Below are 22325 nucleotides of genomic sequence, written 5' to 3'. Positions count from 1 at the left end.
TTTTGTGAAATGTCTGTTCTATGATGTCTGATTTTGACCTTTCCAATTATCAAAAGCATTTAGTATAAGCTTAGGCTACACTTAATTTATTTTTAAAAATCCTAGCCATCAAACTAGGGGACACAGAAGCTATTATGCGAAGTCTCTTTTTGTAGCTGATTTAAAATGACCAGAGGATGAGACCTACTCTTTTGGTGAATTTGCTAAAGTTTGATGGTCCCCAGATTATATAATTAAATGTCCAATTTCTTAATAGATTTAACTTGCACATTTTTCCCAGTTAAAAATAATTTATAATTAGAATGCATTAAGGTCTAAGTAAATTTTGAACCAAAATGTCAATAATTTAAGATTTAGATCACTAATAAAGTAGAATTTTAAGTGTTTTTTAAAATAAAATATTTTCATAAAATAATGTTTAACACATCTATTTTAAAAAAGGGTCAAATGTAAAAACATTTATTTACATGGTAAAACTGTAATAGTTACATAATTATTTTTGTTGGCATTGGAAAGCAATTTCTATGCCCACAGTGGGGAAAGTATTACATTTGTGGGCAGAATGGTAAAAACATAAGGTTAAAAAGGTGAAATAGAAATATATGTCTCACTAAGGACACTATTTTGGTGTAGAGAAATGCACAAAATGGTTTGGTCATTTCTAGTCAGAAATCTAATAACTTAGCAAAAGTTCTCTTTTGTCAGAGATTAGACCCATTTTTATTAAATCATTCTTGATGGTTAACGCAACAATACTCTAAAACTCTTATGTGAAAATAGGTAGGCTATATGTATGCAGATTATATTTTATGGCAGATTAATGGATATGAAAAACTTCTTGAATGCCTCCACTGGCGAGCCACTGGCGAGCATACTCTGCTCTGGGTCCTCAGGGAAAATCCACATCCAATACTTGGCCTTGGCTTGGCATCTGCCTCAGATTTCCTCTGCTCCTGACTAATTCTGCTGCAGCCCAGGCCAATTCTTGGCCTTAGTTGATAGGAATACTGACCCTAATTCCTAACTGTTCATTTTGTTTGATGAGTGGGATTTAGCATTCTTTTTCTTAAATTTAACTTGGATATCTATTGATTCTGCATAATGATTCAAAATTATGTAATACTGGTCTTTAACTTCTACATACAGAACTTAAAAGGTATAGAATATTTCAAAAAGGACATATAGGTTTGTTCAATAGTGAACTGCTGGCTATTTTAGAGACCATTGCAAAGTGAATTGATAAATGATTCTGAGACACTTATCTACACAGTTTATGTCTGTAGCATCAAAGTCACTCTACCATTATACACTGTATCTTCAAATTAGGGTTATAGTACAGTAAAATCAGACTGTTTGTATTTCTTTTCTAATTTTTCCAAATATTCACTTCTCTAAAAGAATTTCAATCCAAAACAGAAAACAAAGTTGAAATTAGGAAGAATCTTAGCCATAAAAACGGCATCAATAAATTAACATTACAAAGGATTTGTTGGAAAAAAGATTTGACCAATTACTTTGTCGTAACTAAAAGACATAAAGAGATTCACTGTTTCTAAACACATATTTGCTATGTCTTACTAAAGAAATTTAATAGTAATATTTTTTTTAGTTTACACTCTCTTTTTTCTTAAGATTTTATTTATTGATCTTAGAGGACAGAGAGAGAGAAAGGCAGGAGCAGAGAAGGGAAGAGCAGGAAGCACCAACTCATAGTAGTTGCTTCTCTGTGTGCCTTGACCTGGCAAGCTCAGAGTTTCAAACTAGTCACCTCAGCATTCCAGGTCGATGCTTTATCCGCTATATGACCACAGGTCAGGTCTGAGTTTATACTCTTAACCATTTTCATTACAGTTTACATTCAAATTTTATTTATAAAGTATGGTCCAGTTGGTAGGGTATTTTCACAGATAATTATTTTTTCCTCAATATAAACTCTATGAGAGAAACATTATCATCCCATTTTAAATCTAAACTCTTCTTTGACTACCTCAATGGCATTCATCTTATTCCACTTTGGCTATCCACCTGCTAAGTTTCATCTTGATGCTTACCATTACTCAGAACTAATCCTATATTAGAATGTTTCACTCATGGTCTTTAATCTCCTACCTTCCCAGTTCTTTATTAAGTTACCCCCATTATAGCTATTATTTAACCTCATGGGACTATCTAGGCCCCTTTGCCATATCTCTCTGTCCTTGAATCTTCACTTCCTTCCCTACCCTGTTTAGTGCTATGGCGGCCACTTTAACCTTATCCCTTTGTCCTTTCTTTGCACAAATACAGTAGAATATCCAGCACAGACGCATGCAACTGACCATATGGGCCCTGCCTATTCCTAAACTCTTGAGCTCAAGCTGCTCAGCCTGTTGTCATGTGTATTTCTGATATTCAACTTCAACTAGATCCTCGATATCCAGGATTACTGAATCCTTTCGTATTTTAGTCCTTGGCTCTCTAGTTCTCTATAGCAGTTTTCAGACCTCCTTTATTCTCATCAAACTTCTGACCCTACCCTTGCTTCAAAGAAAAAAATGGAAGCTATTATCTAACTTTCTGCCACAGATAAAAAAAACACACAACTAAACTGAAAGTCAGAGAGGTTAAGTAAACTTGTCAAAGTCTGCAGCGAGTAAGAGGCAAAGCAAATCAAGTCTGACTTCAGAGTCCAAGATTTTTTTTTAAATTTTATTTTATTCATTTTAGAGAGGAAAGAGAAAGGGAGAGAGAGAGACAGCGGGAGAGAAAGACAGAGAGAGAAGGTGGGGAGGAGCTGGAAGCATCAACTCCCATATGTGCTTTGACCAGGCAAGCCCAGGGTTTTGAACCGGCGACCTCAGCATTTCTAGGTCGATGCTTTATCCACTGCGCCACCACAGGTCAGACTCAGAGTCCAAGATTTTAACATCTATTCATTGTAATGTTTCTCAGTTTTTCCTTCCTCAGTTACTGACCTGCCATTCTACCCATTCTTCAAGGCAAAACCTAGGCTCCATCCTTGACTTTTTTCTCAACTTCATCATCAACAATCAAGCATCTGTCTATTTCTATCTTCACTGACATTTTCCCAGAACAAGGCACCATCATGCATTTGAATTTTAGCAACATCCTTTAAATCTGCTCCCACTTGATCTATTCTCTACATTGAAAACAATGTGAGTGATCTCTACAAAATGCAAACCTACCTTAGCCAACCAAACTCCTACTTCAACTCTCAATCCTTTTTAAACTCAATCCTTTAGATTAGAGATTGGCAAACTCTTCTGTAAATGGCAAGATAATAAACATTTTAGGGTTTGGGGGTCATATGGTAGCTGTTCCAGACCTAACTGTTGTTACAGCACTAAAGCAATCATACTTACACAAACGGGCTTGGCTGTGTTGTAACAAATCTTTACAAAAACAGACAGTGGGCTGGATTTGGCCCACAGGCTGTAGTTTGCCAGCCCCTGCTTTGGACATACCACATTCATTCATTCCATTAGCATTATGTACCTTCTATGGGCTAGGCACTGTGTTAATGACAAGGGATACAGTGATGATCAAAACAGGCATGTTCCTTGCCCTTTGTGGAGCTTAAAATTTAGTGAAGAGGGAGATATTAATTTTTTAAATTCCATAAATAGCCTGACCTGTGGTGGCACAGTAGATAAAGTGTCAACCTTGGACGTTGATGTCACCGGTTCGAAATCATGGGCTGGCTGGTCAAGACACATATGGGAGTTGATGCTTCCACCCTCCCCCCCCCCCTTGCTGTTATTTTCCCCTCTCTAAAATGAATAAATTTTAAAAATATTTTTTAAATGTTTAAATTCCATAAATATATAAAACTGCTACTGTTAATTGCCACAAGGGAAAAATGAATAGTGTTATGATAGCCCATAGTAGGTGGATTTGACTTAGACACAGTGATCCGTAAGATTTTTCTGAGGAATAGTATGATTTAGATAAGATTTTTTTTTTTTTTTTTGTATTTTTCTGGAGCTGGAAACGGGGAGAGACAGTCAGACAGACTCCCGCATGCGCCCGACCGGGATCCACCCGGCATGCCCACCAGGGGGCAACGCTCTGCCCACCAGGGGGCGATGCTCTGCCCCTCCGGGGCGTTGCTCCGTCGTGACCAGAGCCACTCCAGCGCCTGGGGCAGAGGCCAAGGAGCCATCCCCAGCGCCCGGGCCATTCTTGCTCCAATGGAGCCTCGCTGCGGGAGGGGAAGAGAGAGACAGAGAGGAAGGAGAGGGGGAGGGGTGGAGAAGCAGATGGGCGCTTCTCCTGTGTGCCCTGGCCAGGAATCAAACCTGGGACTTCTGCACGCCAGGCCAGGCCGACACTCTACCACTGAGACAACCGGCCAGGGCCTAGATAAGATTTAAAGAAGGGGGAGAACAGTATGGTTGGAAGAGGAATCAGCATTTGTACACATTCTTCAATAGGAAGAAGCCTGTCTCATCTCTGGATCTGAAAAAGGATATCATGGCTGCAATGGCAAGACTAATGAGGCTGAAGGGGAGGTAGTGATCAGACCATGCATTTTGAGCCACACTCATGGTTTTTATCTTTATCCTAAGTGAAATTCAAGTATTCTAAGGGAAAAATGATATGCCTAAATAGTCATAGCAAAAGCAAACTTTGGCTCGTCCACCACTAAATTCTCAGCCCCTAGTTCCATACATGGCAAATATAGAGAATCAATGCACCCAACACATCAGTGGTAAAAGCAAAAGTAAGTGTAGAAAGATTTCTTAGGAAAAAGCCCATTGTTTAGGAGAGATGACAGTAACTTACATTAGGGTAATGGAGAGAAATCTATGAAAGAGACAGGGTTTTCTCACAGAAAGTCAGGAGGATCTGGTGATAAACTGTATTTGGCAGGGAGAGGTGTAGAGAGAGAGAGAGGTCATGAATTCCCTGAGAAGGAGAACACTGGAAGAAGACTGGGTTTGGTAGGGAAATAAGATTTGATTTTGGGAAGGCTGACTATGAGATAACTGTGAGATGTCCAGGAGGAGATTTTAATAACCAGATGGGTACACAGATGAGGAATTCAAAGATACCAGGGCTAGAAATTTAAAACTGCTAATGGAATACATACCTAAGAAGATATAATAGAACAAAGAGAAAAGTGCCCAGAACTTAGTATTCAAGTATTCTGTCATTTAATAGTGAGAAAAGGATGAGCCTGAAAAAATAAGTTGAAATCCAAAGAGACTGAAAGAGTGTCAGCAGAGTGCTGTGAATGGAAGCGAATAGAAGAGAATTTTAGGAAAGAGAATGAGGTCAGCAGTGTTAGTGCTGCTGAGAATTCAAGTAAGGTAAACACTGGAAAATGTCCCCTGGAATTAGTAAAATGGATACCGGGTGGTCATCTCCTTTCGTATTGCTCACACTCATTATGGCCTTCCTACTTAGGACCTCTGCTGGTGCTTGTCCTCTTCCTGCCCTTAATGGAACAGAATCAGTAAGATCGTCCTTGCAAGGTTTTGTATTGGGGGTGGGGAGGCTGGATAGGTATGGATCTAGAGAGGGTTGAAACAAAGGGCTTAAAGAGAGGGGGGAAATAAAAGGGTAACACAGACAAAAGCAGGCAGCCAAGAATCAACAATCTATCAAAGACAAATAGTAAAAAGTGGTACGCTTTTTATAAAGGCAGCTTTTGTTGGGGTGAAGCTTAGAAATAGTGGCTGACTGAGATAAAGGCTAAAGAGAAAAATATATGTATTATTTTTAAACAATATATTTGCATACATTTCATTTTCTGGTTAGCTGTAATCACTGAGGACTTTATCAGATTTCAGGGAGCTCAAAGATATAAAAGTAAATGAGAAATAATGTATGAAATCATCAAGCATAAATGCTGGCCATTTTTTAATAGATATCTAGTATATATATTTACATATTTAAATATTTATTGAATCATTATAAAATTATAAACTAATTTTAGTAAACATGCTATTCTTTAAAATTTTTTTATTAAAGTATAATTGGCATACAATATTATAATATATTAGCTTCAGGTGTACAATATAATAATTCTACCTTATATACTTTACAGTGTAACTACCATGATAAGTCTAGTAACCATCTCTGTCACCACAGAAAGTGGTTATATTACTGACTACATTCCCTGTGCCATGCTTTATGTGGCTTATTTATTTTACTTTGTAACTGGGAGTTTGTGCCTCTTACTCCCTTTAACCTGATCATGAATGCCCCAAACGCTCTCCCCTCTGGCAACCATCAGGACATACTGTTCTTGATACATATGCAGTGAAAACTTTATTACCTTGAATATCATCATTGAATGTGCAATACTGGTTTCGATACTTGTTCAGGAGACGAAATGCATTTATATTGGCAAAATCTTCAAACTGAATAAGGCAATTCATGCCATACCTATGGGACAAAACATTCATGTTAGAAGAAGTTAATGAAATAAGATTTAAAAACAAAACTTATTTAAAAGTAGCCTGTAAAAAAAGCAAAACATTTTTTAAAGGTCCTATCTTGGTACTTACTATAAATATATAATACAATGATGGTTCAGCAAATATTTAGTAATGCTTACTAGAGAAAAAGCATTATGTTGGTATGATGAACTAATACAAAGGTAATAAAAATATAGTCCCTATCATCAGGAAAATTAAAATTTAGTAAAAATTGAAATATTTTGAAATAAATGAAGGTGTAAGAAAAGTAATGTAATAGTTGTACACAAAGGAATTATAGATGATAAAAGGATAGATATCACTCTGGGTGGGGTTACAGACCATGTAACAAATGAACCAAGTTTTAATAGGTAGTTATGATTTTAAAAGTTGAGATGTAGGGTTTTACAAACAGAGTAAGTAGCAGAAGCCAAAAAATTGAGGTGAAAGTTGGGAACAAAATTTTGTTCCAAAAATGTCAAGAAGTCCTATTTGGCTATAATGTGGTGAGGCATATAAGGGTGTGGTAAAAACAGGGTCAAACCTTAGGTTGGAGAACTTACAATTCTAGCCTAGAATGCGGGTTTTTATTTTCTATTCATGGCCAAACACTGAAAGGCTTTGAACTTTGAAGTACTGTTATTTTCCCATGTATAAGACACAACTTTTTTTGGAAAAATATGGGGTCTAAAAACTGGGTGCATCTTATACAGTGGTTGTAGATTCTTTTACTTGCAATTCCAGCTTTTTCGCACTTGTATTTTCTGCTCATTGTTGAAGACAGTGATGCATCATCAGACACAGATGAGGACAAGCTAATGGATAGGAGTTTTGACAGTGAGGAAGAGTTGTGTAAATTTTATAATGAATAAAATGAGTTCAATAACTTGATGTAATACATTTTTTTTTCAAATTTTGGCCCCCCCAGATTAAGATGTGGCTTATACATGGGAGCATCTCATACACAGGGAAATAAGGTATACAGGATGAATGTTTATTTCTGAAGTTAACTTACTTGTCTGACCCTTTATTCATATGATCATCCATCCCCCTATCTATCCAAGGCAAGAGCAATTAAAATTATTGCCAGCCTAAGCACCTGAGAGTTGCCAGAGAAAGCCATCTTAGCCATGAATATCCTGGCTACTACAGATTTATGGTTTTCAACCTGGCTGGGCTCTCTTGGCCACACTTTTTTGTGATTCTTTTTATTTGTCCTTGATCAGCTTCCACTTCTATTACATCTAATGGCAATTCTTAATCATCCCCCATACTTTTAAATCTTGCCCCCTCCTCACTTGTCCTCTAATTCCTGGAATAGTAAGGGCATAATCGATGATTTCCCTCAACTATTTCCCCATTTCTATCTTTAGCTCTATTCTTCAGGCATCAGTGGACTATGTGTTCTCTTCCTGGTTCAAGGTAACTTACTGCTGTTACCCACATTCTGATGACTTCCGCCCTCAGTTAGTGTTCTCTCCCATTTTAGAACTCCTTCTTTGGACAACTTTGTTCCTTTTTTTTTTTTTTTGTATTTTTCCAAAGTTAGAAGCAGGGAGGCAGTCAGACAGACTCCCGCATGCACCAGACCAGGATCCATCCAGCATGCCCACAAGGGGGCGATGCTCTGCTCATCTGGGGCATTGTTCCATTGAGGCGGAGGCCATGGAGCTATCCTCAGTGCCCAGGCCAACTTTGCTCCAATGGAGCCTTGGCTGTGAGAAGGGAAGAGAGAGATAGAGAGGAAGGAGAAGGGGGAGGGTAGAGAAGCAGATGGGTGCTTCTCCTGTGTGCCCTGGCCAGGAATCGAACCCGGGACTTCCACACACTGGGCTGACGCTCTACCGCTAAGCCAACCAGCCAGGACCTGGACAAGTTTGTTCCTCTTATATGATTATTTAGTTCAAATTCCTCATTAAAGAGAAAACTTTTTCTCCTGGTCCCATGTTTTCACACCATTTAATGCATTTGAAATTGTAGCTTATAGTCTTCCTCTTATTTAATTCTGAATCCCTACAGTTTACCTTTACCCTGACTTTATCAGAATTTCTGTTCTAAAGTTAAAATATTTCTGGACTAAAAATCTGTGAACACTCTCAATTCTTAAATTACTAGTGCTCTTTGCAGCATGGTGACTTTATTATTATTTTTTTTGAAACTCTATTCTCTATCCTGTGATATCATATTTTTCTGTGCCTTCTCCCAACCCTCTGATCATTTCTATTTTTCCTTTGTGGAATCTTTACCACTTGAAACGCTGGTGCTTCCCATGATTCTATCCTTTTTCAAGTGTGTGTGTGTGTGTGTGTGTGTGTGTGTGTGTGTGTATGTCCTGGCAGACTTGCAATCGGACTCATGCCTTTCATTTAAACCTTGACTCCCAAATATGTATTTCTAGTCTACTCCTGTGAACTCCAGACTTATCTACCCCGTGGCCAGCTGGATTATTTTATCTGAATATACCTCAAACTGAAAAGTCCAAACTGAACTCACTATATTCCCACAGTACCTAATTAGTACTCAAGAAATACTTGTTGAATTAATATAATTTATAAATTTTTTATCATTTAATCTCAATGTATAATTTCATATATAAAGAAAGTCTTGGGCAACTGGTATATTGGGGAAGGGAGATAGGCAGAATATCTCTAGCAAGAAACAAAACCTGTTCTTTTCATATTAAGTTTTAAAGAGTAGGCATGAACTAGGTTACAGAAGTTTTCAATATCAATAGTTTTTATCAATAAAAGTAAAAATGTTAGCCTAGTCAAACAAGTTTTTAAAAAACTCTAATATAAGACGCTAACACATTTTTTTCTCTTTTGGTTGAAATCTCAAATGCAGAAATAAATTTCCAAATATAAATCATGATTATTCTTATAAATTTTCTTCATACTTAGCTGCCCCTTATTTAAAAATATTTATTTTCTACATTTGTCTAACCAAACAAACTGTTATAAAATTATTTTTTCCATTAGCTTAAATTTTTTTTTTTCCCTTATACATTCCACTTTCATTTCCTTTTCTTTATGTCTGTCAAAGTCTTTTTGGTAATATTAATTATTTGCTCAGAAGATTTTCTACAATAGTCCATTAGGTCTTCAAAAAAGTATTTTCCAGATGGTCAACAGGCACATGAAAAGATATTCAACATCACTAATTATTAGGGGAATGCAAATCAAAACCACGAGTTATCACCTCAGATGTGTTAGAATGGCTATTATCAAAAAGACAAGAAATAACAAGTTAGAGAAAATGTGGAGAAAAGGGAAGCCTTATACACTGTCAGTGGGATTGTAAATTAGTTAGCCCCTAAGTAAAATGGTATGATGATTCCTCAAAAAAATAAGAATATATATTAGCCCTGGCCAGTTGGCTCAGCGGTAGAGCGTCGGCCTGGAGTGCGGGGGACCCAGGTTCGATTCCCGGCCAGGGCACATAGGAGAAGCGCCCATTTGCTTCTCCACCCCCACCCCCTCCTTCCTCTCTGTCTCTCTCTTCCCCTCCCGCAGCCAAGGCTCCATTGGAGCAAAGATGGCCCGGGCGCTGGGGATGGCTCCTTGGCCTCTGCCCCAGGCGCTAGAGTGGCTCTGGTCGCGGCAGAGCGACGTCCCAGAGGGGCAGAGCATCGCCCCTGGTAGGCGTGCCGGGTGGATCCCGGTCGGGTGCATGCGGGAGTCTGTCTGACTGTCTCGCCCCATTTCCAGCTTCAGAAAAAAAAAAAAAAAAAAAAAAAAGAAGAATATATATTATAGAACCATATGATTCAGTTATTCCACTGCTGAGTATTTATCTGAAGAATACAAAAACACTAATTCAAAAAGATATATGCACCCTTATATTCATTGCAGCATTGTTTATAACAGTCAAGATAGAGAAACAAAACAACCTGAATGTCCATCAATGGATGAATGGTGGTGTGTGTGTGTGTGTATAGAAAGAAGAAAGAGAGAAAGAAAGAAAGAAAGAAAGAGAGAGAGAGAGAGAGAAAAGAAAGAAAGAAAGAAAGAAAGAAAGAAAGAAAGAAAGAAAGAAAGAAAGAAAGAAAGGGAAAGAAAGAAAAAGAAAGAAAGAAAAAGAGAGAGAGGGAGGGAGGAGAGAGAGAGAGAGAAAAAAAAATATATGTATACTACTCAGCCATAAAAAAGAATGAAGTCTTGCTATTCGTGACAACATGGATGTACCTTGAGGATATAATGCTAAGTTGCTAACTGAAATAAGTCAGAAGGAGAAAGACAAATAGCATATAATTTCACTCATATGTAGAAGCTTAAAAATAAGACAAAAACAAACTCATAGATATAGAGAACAGCCAGGCGGTTACCAGAGCAGAGGGGTTTGGGGTGTGGGTAAAAGGGGTGATGGGTGACAAGGGCACGATGATAAATGGTCACTACACTTTTGAAGGTGATCACTTCGTAATGTATACAGATGTCAAATTCAGTGTGAACACCTGAAGCTTATATAATTAAAAAAACAATATTCTCATGGTAAAAAAAAAATATTTTGGTACAAATAAAAATAATTAGAAGACTTTCATATGAGCAAAGAGTGGCTAATAAAATATAAATTAAGAGAAAGAAGCAAATGGTCTAAAAGTCCTATGGCCAAGATCTTAAATTCTGAAATATCTTCTCTCTGTTCCAAGCCCTGTCTTATATCTCTCCCACTGACTCTTTCTCTAGCACATAATATCTTCATTCTGGTCCTTCCTTTCCTCCTAATCCATTCTGTCTGCTTCACCTCTGAGTGCCAAAGACAGTAATTTCAGCAGGGCTGTTCCTCTAGACTCCTCTGTCCCCTCATTCTCCCTCACTCTCAATAACTCCCTCACTCCACTTAGCACCTGAGTCCATGCTATTGAGTCTCAGCGAGAGCCTTAACCAAGTCTTGCAATATTTGTTTTCATTGCTTATTGGTCTACAACATGATTCTAAAACAACTTTTACAAACCTTTCTTTCATTCTCCTTATCCCACAAGCATTCAATCTCTTACCAGTCATTACCTCACCAAACTTCACCGTGTCCAGAGAGAACAGGCTTAGCTTTCTCATCTCTCTTCCACATTAAAACATCTTTGTACTTTTACTTCTTTTCTCCTCTTTACTTCTGAGAAGTATTCTTACTTCCTTATTTCTAATCTTTCAATAGACTTGATTGCCTCAACTTTACTTCTCTACATTAACAGCTTCAATTTTTCCTCCATTGATCTCTTCTGGTCTCCAAGGATTCTTAGGATTTCCTGATTTTAAAACGACATTCTTTAACCATAATAAAACCAAAACTAGCCTGACCAGGTGGTGGTACAGTGGATAGAGTGTCGGACTGGGATGCGGAGGACCCAGGTTCGAGACCCCGAGGTCACCAGCTAGAGTGCGGGCTCATCTGGTTTGAGCAAAGCCCACCAGCTTGGACCCAAGGTCACTGGCTCGAGCAAGTGGTTACTCAGTCTGCAGAAGGCCCGCGGTCAAGGCACATATGAGAAAGCAATCAATGAACAACTAAGGTGTCGCAACGAAAAACTGATGATTGATGCTTCTCCTCTCTCTCCCTTCCTGTCTGTCTGTCCCTATCTATCCCTCTCTCTGACTCTCTCTCTGTCTCTATAAAAAAAACAAACACAAAAAAACCCACCAAAATTATGGTTCTTTATCTTTCTCCCTCTCTTTAACAATCCTCTCAAAAGAGAGAACAATAAACCTTCCCTCATTTTTCACTTTTTCTCACTATTATGCATATAATTCAAAGACCATCTCAAACCACCACATCTTTTACCACAATGCAGATGAAGTCTCTTTCTTTTGATTCAACAAAATACTTTAGAATTAGGCATTTTCCTTTCATTGTGGTTGTTAACGTATTATTATATTTGTCTTTGATGAACTATCTTTTTTAATCACATAAAATTCATAGGTAAAAACTGGTATTTAAATTTTTATATATTTTTATTATTAGTGAAGCTTAGCATATTTTCCCATATTTATTGGTCATCTATAATTCCTCCTGGAAGATTATGTGGTATTAGTTTCATTTCTATTCTTACAGTCCTTTTTTTCATTATTTCATAAAGCTCTTTACAAATTAAGAATATTAACTTTCCATTATATGTTATAAAATGTTTCCCTACTCTAGTACATTAATCATTTACAGTATTCCTTTTTTGTTTTGGTTTTTGTTTGTTTTTATCAAGTGAGAGGCAGGGAGGTGGAGAGACAGACTCCTATATGCGCCCCAATCCTGTATCCACCCGGCAACCCTCGTCTGGGGCTGATGTTCTGCCAATCTGGGGCTCCCTGCTCCATTGCTCGGCAACCAAGCTACTCTAGTGTCTGAGGCAAGGCCATGGAGCCATCCCCAGCACCTTGGGCCAACCCGATCATTTGAGCCATGGCTGCAGGAGGGAAAGAGAGAGAAAAAGAGAAAAAAGGGAGGGGAAGGGGTAGGGAAGCAGATAGTAGCTTCTCCTGTGTTCCCTGACTGGGAATTGAACCTGGGACTTCCACACGTCAGGCTGTTGCTCCACCTCTGAGCTAACCAGCCAGGGCCTATTCCTGTTTGTTTTTACAAAAGAAATTTAATTTTTTTATGTGGTCAGATCTTTTTGTTTATATATAATTTCTACTTTTGGTGGTAAGCTTATTCCAGTCTTCTTCACATACATTTTAACTATTAATCAAAACGTTCTCCTAATTATATTATGGATTTATAGAATAATTAATCTCTGTTTAGCATTATTTTTTTTACTATTTGGATGTACATTTTTTCAAAAAGATAGTTCAAAGTTTCTGCTCTCTATATACTTCACCCACCTACGCCAGTACCAATTATTTAACAGTCCGTCCTTTCCCTCCTCATCTGTAACTAGACACTATATTCTAATGTACAGTATAATTAGTTTCTGTGCTCTTTTCTTTTATTCTACTACTGCTAGTGACAAGAAATCTTTTTTCACTTTTAGGTGTGTGTGTGTGTACAGTCACTTATTCTTCACAACCACACTATGAGGCAGGTAGTACTATTATTCTCATCTTAGAGATGAAAAAATAGGCACAGCATGTTGGAAATGCTGGGTAATGATAGTCTAATAGTGATGATTCGGCTCCTAATCTCTATATCCAGAAATAATGCCTTCTTGCTATAATTACTATGGTTTTTAAATAACTCTAAAATTTAGTAACATTATTTATGTCTCACTTTATTTTTTATATTTATTTTTAAATATTATTTTGTATAAGTTTAAGGTGTATACCCTAATGGTCAGACAATCATATACTTTACAAAGTGGTCTCTCAATATTTCAAGTACTCACCTGGCACCATACATAGTTATTACAATATTATTATTGCTCATTTTTTTAAAAAAATTATTGATTGATTTTAGTGAGAGAGGAATGGAGGGAGGGAGAGAAAGAGAAAGAGAGAGAGAGAGAGAGAGAGTGAGAAGAGGGAGAAACAGAATCAATCTGTTCCTGTGTGTGCTCTGACCAAGGAGTGAACCTGCAACCTCTGTGCTTCAGGACAATGCTCTAACCAACTGAACTATCTGGCCAGGGCTCTTATTCTTTTTAAGAATTTGCTTGGCCCCTGGTGGGCATGCCGGGTGGATCCCGGTCGGGCGCATGCAGGAGTCTGTCTGACTGCCTCCCCGTTTCCAACTTCAGAAAAATACAAAAAAAAGAATTTGCTTGGCTATAGTAATTATTTAAAAACATAGGTTCTAGAGTCAGAGCTCCTGGAGTGAAATCCTGTCCTCCTTACTTATTCTGTATCCTTAACTGTTCTGTGTCTCTGTTTCTCCATTAAGAGAAATGAGAATAATAATGGTATCTTATAATAAGTTTGTTGTCTGGATTAAATAAAGTGATACATGTAACTGCTCAGTGTACCGACAATGGCACATGAGTACTCTATGATTACCAGATATTTTTATTATTTAATAGCAACAAAAGAAGCCATGAACAGTGAAGTAATTTCATTAAGAGAAAATAACTGTTATGCTAGAAAGTACATTTGGCAAAGCTATTCTTCGAGAGTAAGGGTGGAACAAATACATCTTTAGATAAATAAGTGCCAAGGGACTTTTACTAAAGAAACTTATAAAGGATGTATTTCAGGAATAAAGAAAGTATGTGATCAAATAAGCCAGTAAAATACAAGTAAAATCAAGTTTTTACCTATATAAAATAGCTACAAAGGATAAGGCTACTTTTAGCATGACTAAGCAAGGAGGTTGGCAAATTTTTCCTCAAAAAGCAAAAAAAATAGCAGAACAAACCAACCATTTCAGTACCATGGAAATCAACTAAAAGCAAAAGAAACAAACATTTTAAAGCACAATGGAGGAGCGAGGTCAGTTTCTGAAAGGAACAAATGTTATGTTCCTTAAATATGTGATGCCATTCTAGGAAACTGTTTAGCTTTATTAAAAATTACTAAAATGTTATTAAGAATGTATAATAACACATCTATGTTTATAATTATTACTTTTTTTTTTTACTATCTTAGCAGAGAAACAAACTTTGTGGTAGCAACTGGTTACCTAAACACAAATATCGGTCAATAATCCACCAGTGTTTGCAACGGCTCCTTCCCTTGTCTTTGGTTACCACGCAGGCTGTTAGAAGGTAAAGGCTGCATGCTTTGAGACAGTACCCTCATGTGTTTGCCCCAGTGTGTCATGTTCTAGTGGTCTAGCAGCATCTGATGATCTGTCATTATGTCCCAAAGCAGCAGAACCCTGTGGTTCCAGCATGTGAGGAGGAATCAGAGCCTTCTCAGTTCTATTCCTGGATCTACCACTTAGTTGATGGTGTGGTTTTGGGCTTGTTACAGTTTTTCTGTGGTTAAAATGAAATCCCCTCAATATGGTTTGCCTTTGGTGTTTAGGACACAATGCGGTCAGGCTATAAATTTATACCATTTTCTAAGTCAAGTCAGGGCATAGAAATAGGTAGTAAAACAGTGCACTAGATCCCTGAGGATTTACAAAAGTTTGTTTTAAAATTATTTCTTGGAGAATACTTCTTATCATTTTTAAATTCATGATTTTTCTCTACCTGGTAGGTAACTCTTCTTTGACTCCTAAAGATTTAGAGAGTGCCATTCTGAATTCATTTTGGGATACAAACATCTTGCATCATATAATAAAAGAGAGCCATGTAAAGGATATTTTGTTCCAGATTGAACCAGTCTTGTCACTATGAAAATTTTAAACAGTAGAACACAAGGAAGTTAGCCAACTCAATTCTATATAACTATGAAAAGAACCTACTATTTTATGATCAAAATATCACATAAAATAGTGGGTGTAAAATGGTTTTAAAAGTTAACAGAAATACCACCCATAAAACTAACATGAAAGAATTGTAGAGAATTTTCTCTTGTAAATCAGACAGAAACCTTATAATAGTGACTAATGATGAAATTTAGCACTTTCTAAGTGCTAGACACTGTGCTTGGTGCTTTATAGGGAATCATTTATTTCACTGTCTCAGTAACCCAATTAAAGCATGTATTGTTATTATACATTTTACAGATAAAGAAACTGATGCTCAGAGAGATTAAGGGCCATGGTTGAGTTCATGCTGCTATTAAGTGGTAGGGTCTGGACTGACCTTTAGGGCCCATGTGTGGAAACTACTATGTATCTGGCTCCCATCATCATAATCAAGTCAATGAAGTGAACAGTATATTTAAAAATAAAAAGATTGCACTGATAAAATAAGGGAGGTGTAATTAATCAAAAAACTAGCAAGATTACATTTATATGCATTCAATAAAACACATGTATAGGCATATATTGGTGAAAACATTGGTCTCTCTTTGGTTATAAACTATCAAGAATTCACTCTAAGCAGGCCAACCAAGAATATTTTGATTTTTCCCAAGAGATACAGTAAAATGTTTTTTGGGTTTTTTTGTGTGTGTATTTTTTAAGGATTTACTAACATGGCCACTAGGCAACGTTCAAGTTATAGAGCACTCAAACTCTGATCGGTACCTTAGATATAATTTACTGCAAATTATCTTTAATAATGTAACTAAAGTCTGGAGGAGCTCAAAGAATTAATCAGCAAATAGGAAGCATGGATCTTGCCCTTAAAGTGCTGACAGTCTCACTGGGAAAACAAAAGATAGAAGAAAAAAAGAGAGAGAGATTCAAATTAAGAGCAAAACCCGTGGTACAGGAAGAGATAACTATAGGGTTTTAGGAAGACAATATGAATTAGGTGAAGCTTAAGCTGAGCCCTTGGATAGGATTCAAATGAGGAAAAGAATGAGGTAGGCAGTTAAATCTCAGAGGTCTCAAAGTTTGTGCTGGAGGACACTGAGGACATTAGTTTGAGGAGCTTCAGAAGATCAATACTGGTTGCTGAGTTTCAGATTATGAATTAGTTTTAAATGCTAAGATAAGTAATTTTAAGTTGACTGAAGTTCTCTTTAATCATTCAAATTTAACTTTTCCTTTATTTATTTTTGAGAGGAGAGAGAGTGAAAGAGAGAGAGAAAGAGAGAGAAGGGGAAGAAGAGCAGGAAGCATCAACTCCCATATGTGCCTTGACCAGGCAAGCCCAGGGTTTCAAACCAGTAACCTAATTCTTCCTTTCAAGATGTGTAGATGAACATGAGTCCATTTCTTTAATTCCCTGTAATATGTCTCCAATTCCTACTACTTTATTTCTATATTATTTCATAACATTTAGATATTCCTTTCATGTCTCTTTTCATTCTTTTCTATTATATTTTGATGAGACTTCTTAATTATCACTGTGACAGTGAAGTTTACAAAGATTCAGTGTCCACTTTTTCACTCTTTCCCTCCTATAATTTTCCCCTTACCAAATTCACCAATTCATAGAGATTCAGTAATCATCTTCAGACAAATGACTTCTAAGTCTGTATCTCTGATGCTGATCTTTCAAAGAAACTTCATGTTGCCAAAATAATAAAAAAAAAAGACTTGGAGAAATGTCATATTATGAATCTTTTTTTCTTTAGTGATGAATAAATGTTTAAGATAATATTTTTATATACTGTCAACTATTCTTTCTCAGTAATGGACTTTTGTAAAAGTATCTATATCAAAAAGTCACAACTTTTACATCAAGGACAAGTAATGATACAGAAGCAAAATGAAATCATTTTGTTTGAGCGTTGTCTGCTTCTCAAAAATAAAAAAAGAAAAGAAAAAGCCAACAGTTGGTGGGTGACATTATAAGTTCCTTAAAATTTAAGAAATTCTGAAGCTGCATTTATAACTAAAATTGCTATATAGTATATTTTAGTAAAAAGCATTTTAAAATTACTCCTTGTTTCCATAACCATAAGGGAAATCTTTTTCCTTATGATTTTAATACATAATATAAAACTGCTAGAAATTCTGAACTTTCTTCCTTATAAAACATATTATCCAAACTTTACTAAATTTCATCACTGGCAACACATATATCAAAATGCTGTAATCCCTTTCTTTCTTTTTTTTTTTTTAGCGAGAAAGAGAGAGAGAGAGAGAGAGAGAAATAGAGAGAGATAGAGGGACAGACAGACAGGAAGGGAAAGAGATGAGAAGCATCAATTCTTCACTGCAGTACAGTTGTTCATTGATTGCTTTCTCATATGTGTCTTGACTTCCAGGCAAGCCAGTGAGCCCTTAACTCAAGCCAGTGACCTTGGACTCTAGCCAGTGACCTTGGGCTCAAGCCAGCAACCATGTGGTCATGTCTCTGGTTCCATGCTCAAGCTGGCGACCCCACGCTCAAGCTGGTGAGCCCATGCTCAAGCCAACAACCTCAGGGTTTCGAACCTGGGTCCTCTGTGTCCTCAGCCAACGCTGTATCCACTGTGCCATCGCCTGGTCAAGCAAAACACTTTCCATGGAGCCTTTCATCTAACATTCCAGTGGTCAAAATTTTCTATGGCTTCTTCCGACACACCTTTCATATTAATCATTGTTTCTAGTATAAGTGCCTTAATTCAATTTCAGGATTGTGGACATGATTACAGAGTACTACAAGCTCCTATTAAGTCTTCTTGCTTTTGTTTTCTTCCCCATTGAAATCAATTTACACACTAAAAAAAAAGTTGTCGCCTGATCAGGTGGTGGCACAGTGGATGGAGCGTCGGTCTGGGATGTGGAGGACCCAGGTTCGAGACCCTGAGGTCGCCAGCTTGAGTGCAGGCTCATCTGGTTTGAGTGGGGCTCAGCAGCTCGAGCCCAAGGTTGCTGGTTCGATCGGGGAGTCACTCGGTCTGCTGTGGCCCCCCCGGTCAAGGCACATGTGAGAGATCAATCAATGAGCAGCTGAAGAGCCGCAATGAAGAATTGATGTTTCTCATCTCTCTCTCTTCCTGTCTGTCCCTATCTGTCCCTCTTTCTGACTCTGTCTCTGAAAAAAAAAATGTCATGCTATGTTAAAGCTAGTTCCATGTAATGAGATCTCATCTAACTTTACCTCCTTCTGTTCTCAAAAGGAAACTGTATCCTTTCTTCCTTTATTCATTTATCATGATATACTGAGCACTTACTAGGGGTCAGCAAATGTTCTAGATGCTGTTGACACATTCTGCCCTCACCTCCCAAACCTTACAGTCTTATGGGAAATACAGTAAGTAAGGTTTATAATACAGTTTGGTAAGTACTTCAATAGAGAAAATTCAGGATACCAAACACAGAGAAGAAGCACCTGTCCAAAATTAAAGGGATTATGATAAGCTTTCTAGAGGAAGCTAAGGCCTGAAGGATAAGTAGGAGTTCACCGAGCTAAAAGAAAAGGGAAAAAATTGAGGCAGAGAGAACATCCTCAAAGACCCAGAGTTAAATAAATCAATGGCATATTCCAAGAACAGAAATGAACTAAACATGACTATCATAGGGTTCGAAAGGAAAGAGACAAGAACTAAGGCTAGGGAGGTCAACAGAACCAGATATGTAGAGCCTCTAGTCTGTGTTCAGGGACTTACGCTGGATCCAAAGAATAGAACATTAACAGGAGAGGGACACAATCAATTTGTATTTAGACTAACTCTGTGTGGTCAGGGTGAAGAATGGACTAGAGAAGGGCAGGCCAAGATACAGGAATTTGCCTTAGGAGGCTGCAGTAAAACTCCAAGTCTGCATCTGGAAAGAAAATGGCAACAGGGAGAAGTAGATGGAGTCAAGAAATATTTAGAAGACAGAATTGACAATATTAGGTGAAGAGAAGCAGATGATGAGGAAGAAGAAATCAAGGACAAATTCCAGGTTTCTAGCTTTGCAACTTGGTAAAGAATGGAGTTTATTAGGGCCCTGGCCGGTTGGCTCAGCGGTAGAGCGTCGGCCTAGCGTGCGGAGGACCCGGGTTCGATTCCCGGCCAGGGCACACAGGAGAAGCGCTCATTTGCTTCTCCACCCCTCCGCCGCGCTTTCCTCTCTGTCTCTCTCTTCCCCTCCCGCAGCCAAGGCTCCATTGGAGCAAAGATGGCCCGGGCGCTGGGGATGGCTTTGTGGCCTCTGCCTCAGGCGCTAGAGTGGCTCTGGTCGCAACATGGCGACGCCCAGGATGGGCAGAGCATCGCCCCCTGGTGGGCAGAGCATCGCCCCTGGTGGGCGTGCCGGGTGGATCCCGGTCGGGCGCATGCGGGAGTCTGTCTGACTGTCTCTCCCTGTTTCCAGCTTCAGAAAAATGAAAAAAAAAAAAAAAAAAAAAAAAAAAAAAGAATGGAGTTTATTAAGAATGTGAAACCTACCTGATCAGGCTCTGGAGCAGTGAATACAGCACTGGACTGGGATGCCGAGGACCCAGGTTCGAAACCCTGAGGTCACTGGCTTGAGTGCAGGCTCATCCAGCTTGAGCGTGGGGTCACTGGCATGAACCCATGGTCACTGGCTTGAGCCCAAAGGTCACTAGCTTGACGCCCAAGGTCACTGGCTTGAGCCCAAAGTCTCTGGTTTGAGCAAGGGTCACTCACTCTGCTGTAGGCCCTGGTCAAGTCACATATGAGAAAGCAATCATTGAACAACTAAGGTGCTGCAATGAAGAATTGATGCTTTTCATCTCTCTCCCTTCCGGTCTGTCTATCCCTAGCTGTCCCTCTCTCTGACTCTATGTCTCTGTCAAAAAAAAAAAAAAAAAAAAAAAAGCTGAAACCTCAGGAGAAGAGACGTAGACTTGGTAAGGAAGATCACAAGCTCAGTGTTACATGTGCTGCTTTTGAGCAACCTTAGCAACCTGCAAGCAAAGGAAGTTGTCGTGGGAAATTAAGATGAATGATTTTAGTATTTCAGAGTTTGAGTAGCTGCAGGTGAAGATAAGGCCCGTGATATAGCCATGAGTGGGTATCAAAAGTGGTGTGATATTAAGGACCATTAGAAATGAAAGTTTTAAGAACAAGAAAGGCCAATGTATAATAAAGGTCATCAACGTGGAAATTAAAGTGGGTTAAGAGCAAGACTTTGAAATTGGCAAGAGGAAAAGTACCCATCTGCTTTACCCCTCCCCCTCTGCTTTGATATCTCTCTCTCTCTCTCTCTCTCTCTCTCTCTCTCTCTCTTTCTCTTCCCCTCCTGCAGCCATGGCTCAATTAAACCTGGTTGTCCCCAGCGCTGAGGACTGAGGATTGCTCCATGGTCTCCACCTCAGGTGCTATGAAAAGTCTGGTTGCTAAGCAATGGAGCAATAATCCAGATGGGCAGAGCATCACCTCCTGGTGGGCTTGCCGGGTGGATCCCAGTCGGGGTGCATGTGGGAGTCTGTCTCTGCCTCCCCTTCTCTCATTGAATAAAAACAAACAAACAAACAAACAAAAACAGCAAGAGTGGTTAAACTAGCAGGAGACAGTAGTGAAGAAATTGGGAGAAGATAAAGATATTTAAAACCCTACAGACATAAAAATTAAAAAAGTGTATGTAGGGGTGACTACATAAGGATGGAGTACTAATAGTCTAAAAGGAACAAAGTGAGAAGGCACTGATTTCATCTCCCAATCATAAAACATCACATGGGCCAGTAAGAATTATTGTTATTTGAAAGCACTTTAGGAAAAGTGGAGGTCTTAAATGAGAGCCATGCTTCAGTAAAGCAAGAAGATAAAGGGAACATCTACTGAAGAAGTGAAGACATAATTTCTTTTATTAAGACATAGGTTTCCAACCTGGAACGCTGAGGTTGCCAGTTCGAAACCCCTGGCATGCCTGATCAAGGTCCATACGGGAGTTGATGCTTCCCGCTCCTCCCCCTTCTCTCTCTCTCACACTCTCTCCTTTTTCTCTAAAAATGAATAAAATCTTAAAAAAAAGACATAGGTTTTCAAAAGCATAGTGGAAAGGTTTGAGAGGGAGCGGAGTATGGGGAGTTTGGTTCTTCGGAAGAGGAAACAAAACATGAAGTATGAGAAAGCATAAAGTAGGTGAAAGAGTATATAGAATTAGATAAATGACAGGTTATTTTTACATTTAACAGGAGACCTAGAAAACAATAATGTCAAGCAAGATTTTCTAAGAATTCTGTCCAGAGGCCACCTGATGGACTACAAAGGTGGGGGGTGAGGAAATGGGCATGTGGGAGGGGGAAGATTGCATCCTGGTCTCTGAGTCAAGAGCAGCACGGGTATAGGCTAAAATCCACAGGGAAGCTTCGCCTCTAAAGGATGATGTGTGCTTCACCATGCCATTGTATTTTGATCAGCCTCATTTCTCATGCCCAGAATGCCTTCATAAAAAGGATACAGAAATTTAGGAAATGCTTTTGTAAACTACATCTTATAAACTGACAAACTTACCATAGAGAATTAAAGGTCTCCTCAAACCCATGTTCCAGTAAATATCCCCAACCTCAATTATGTCATTTACTTCTGCAGATTGAATCACTCAGTCTGTCCATGTCTCCTTCTCAATTTAGTCTAGATCAAACTGTTTATTTCTAAG

The 22325-nt window shown here is 38.4% G+C and overlaps 1 protein-coding gene across 1 annotated transcript in view; it reads right to left on the bottom strand.

The window, feature by feature from the left end:
• The window catches only part of ME1 (malic enzyme 1), a 197732-nt gene that overhangs the window by 49806 nt on the left and 125601 nt on the right, over nt 1-22325 (bottom strand). The window contains exon 7 of the mRNA XM_066358939.1: nt 6284-6393. Coding sequence (XP_066215036.1) covers nt 6284-6393 — 110 coding nt within the window. The remainder of the gene's footprint in view (nt 1-6283; nt 6394-22325) is intronic.

This window comes from Saccopteryx leptura, chromosome 1 (assembly GCF_036850995.1).
Source record: "Saccopteryx leptura isolate mSacLep1 chromosome 1, mSacLep1_pri_phased_curated, whole genome shotgun sequence".
Lineage (NCBI taxonomy): Eukaryota > Metazoa > Chordata > Mammalia > Chiroptera > Emballonuridae > Saccopteryx > Saccopteryx leptura.
This window is presented reverse-complemented; position numbering and strand designations above follow the sequence as displayed.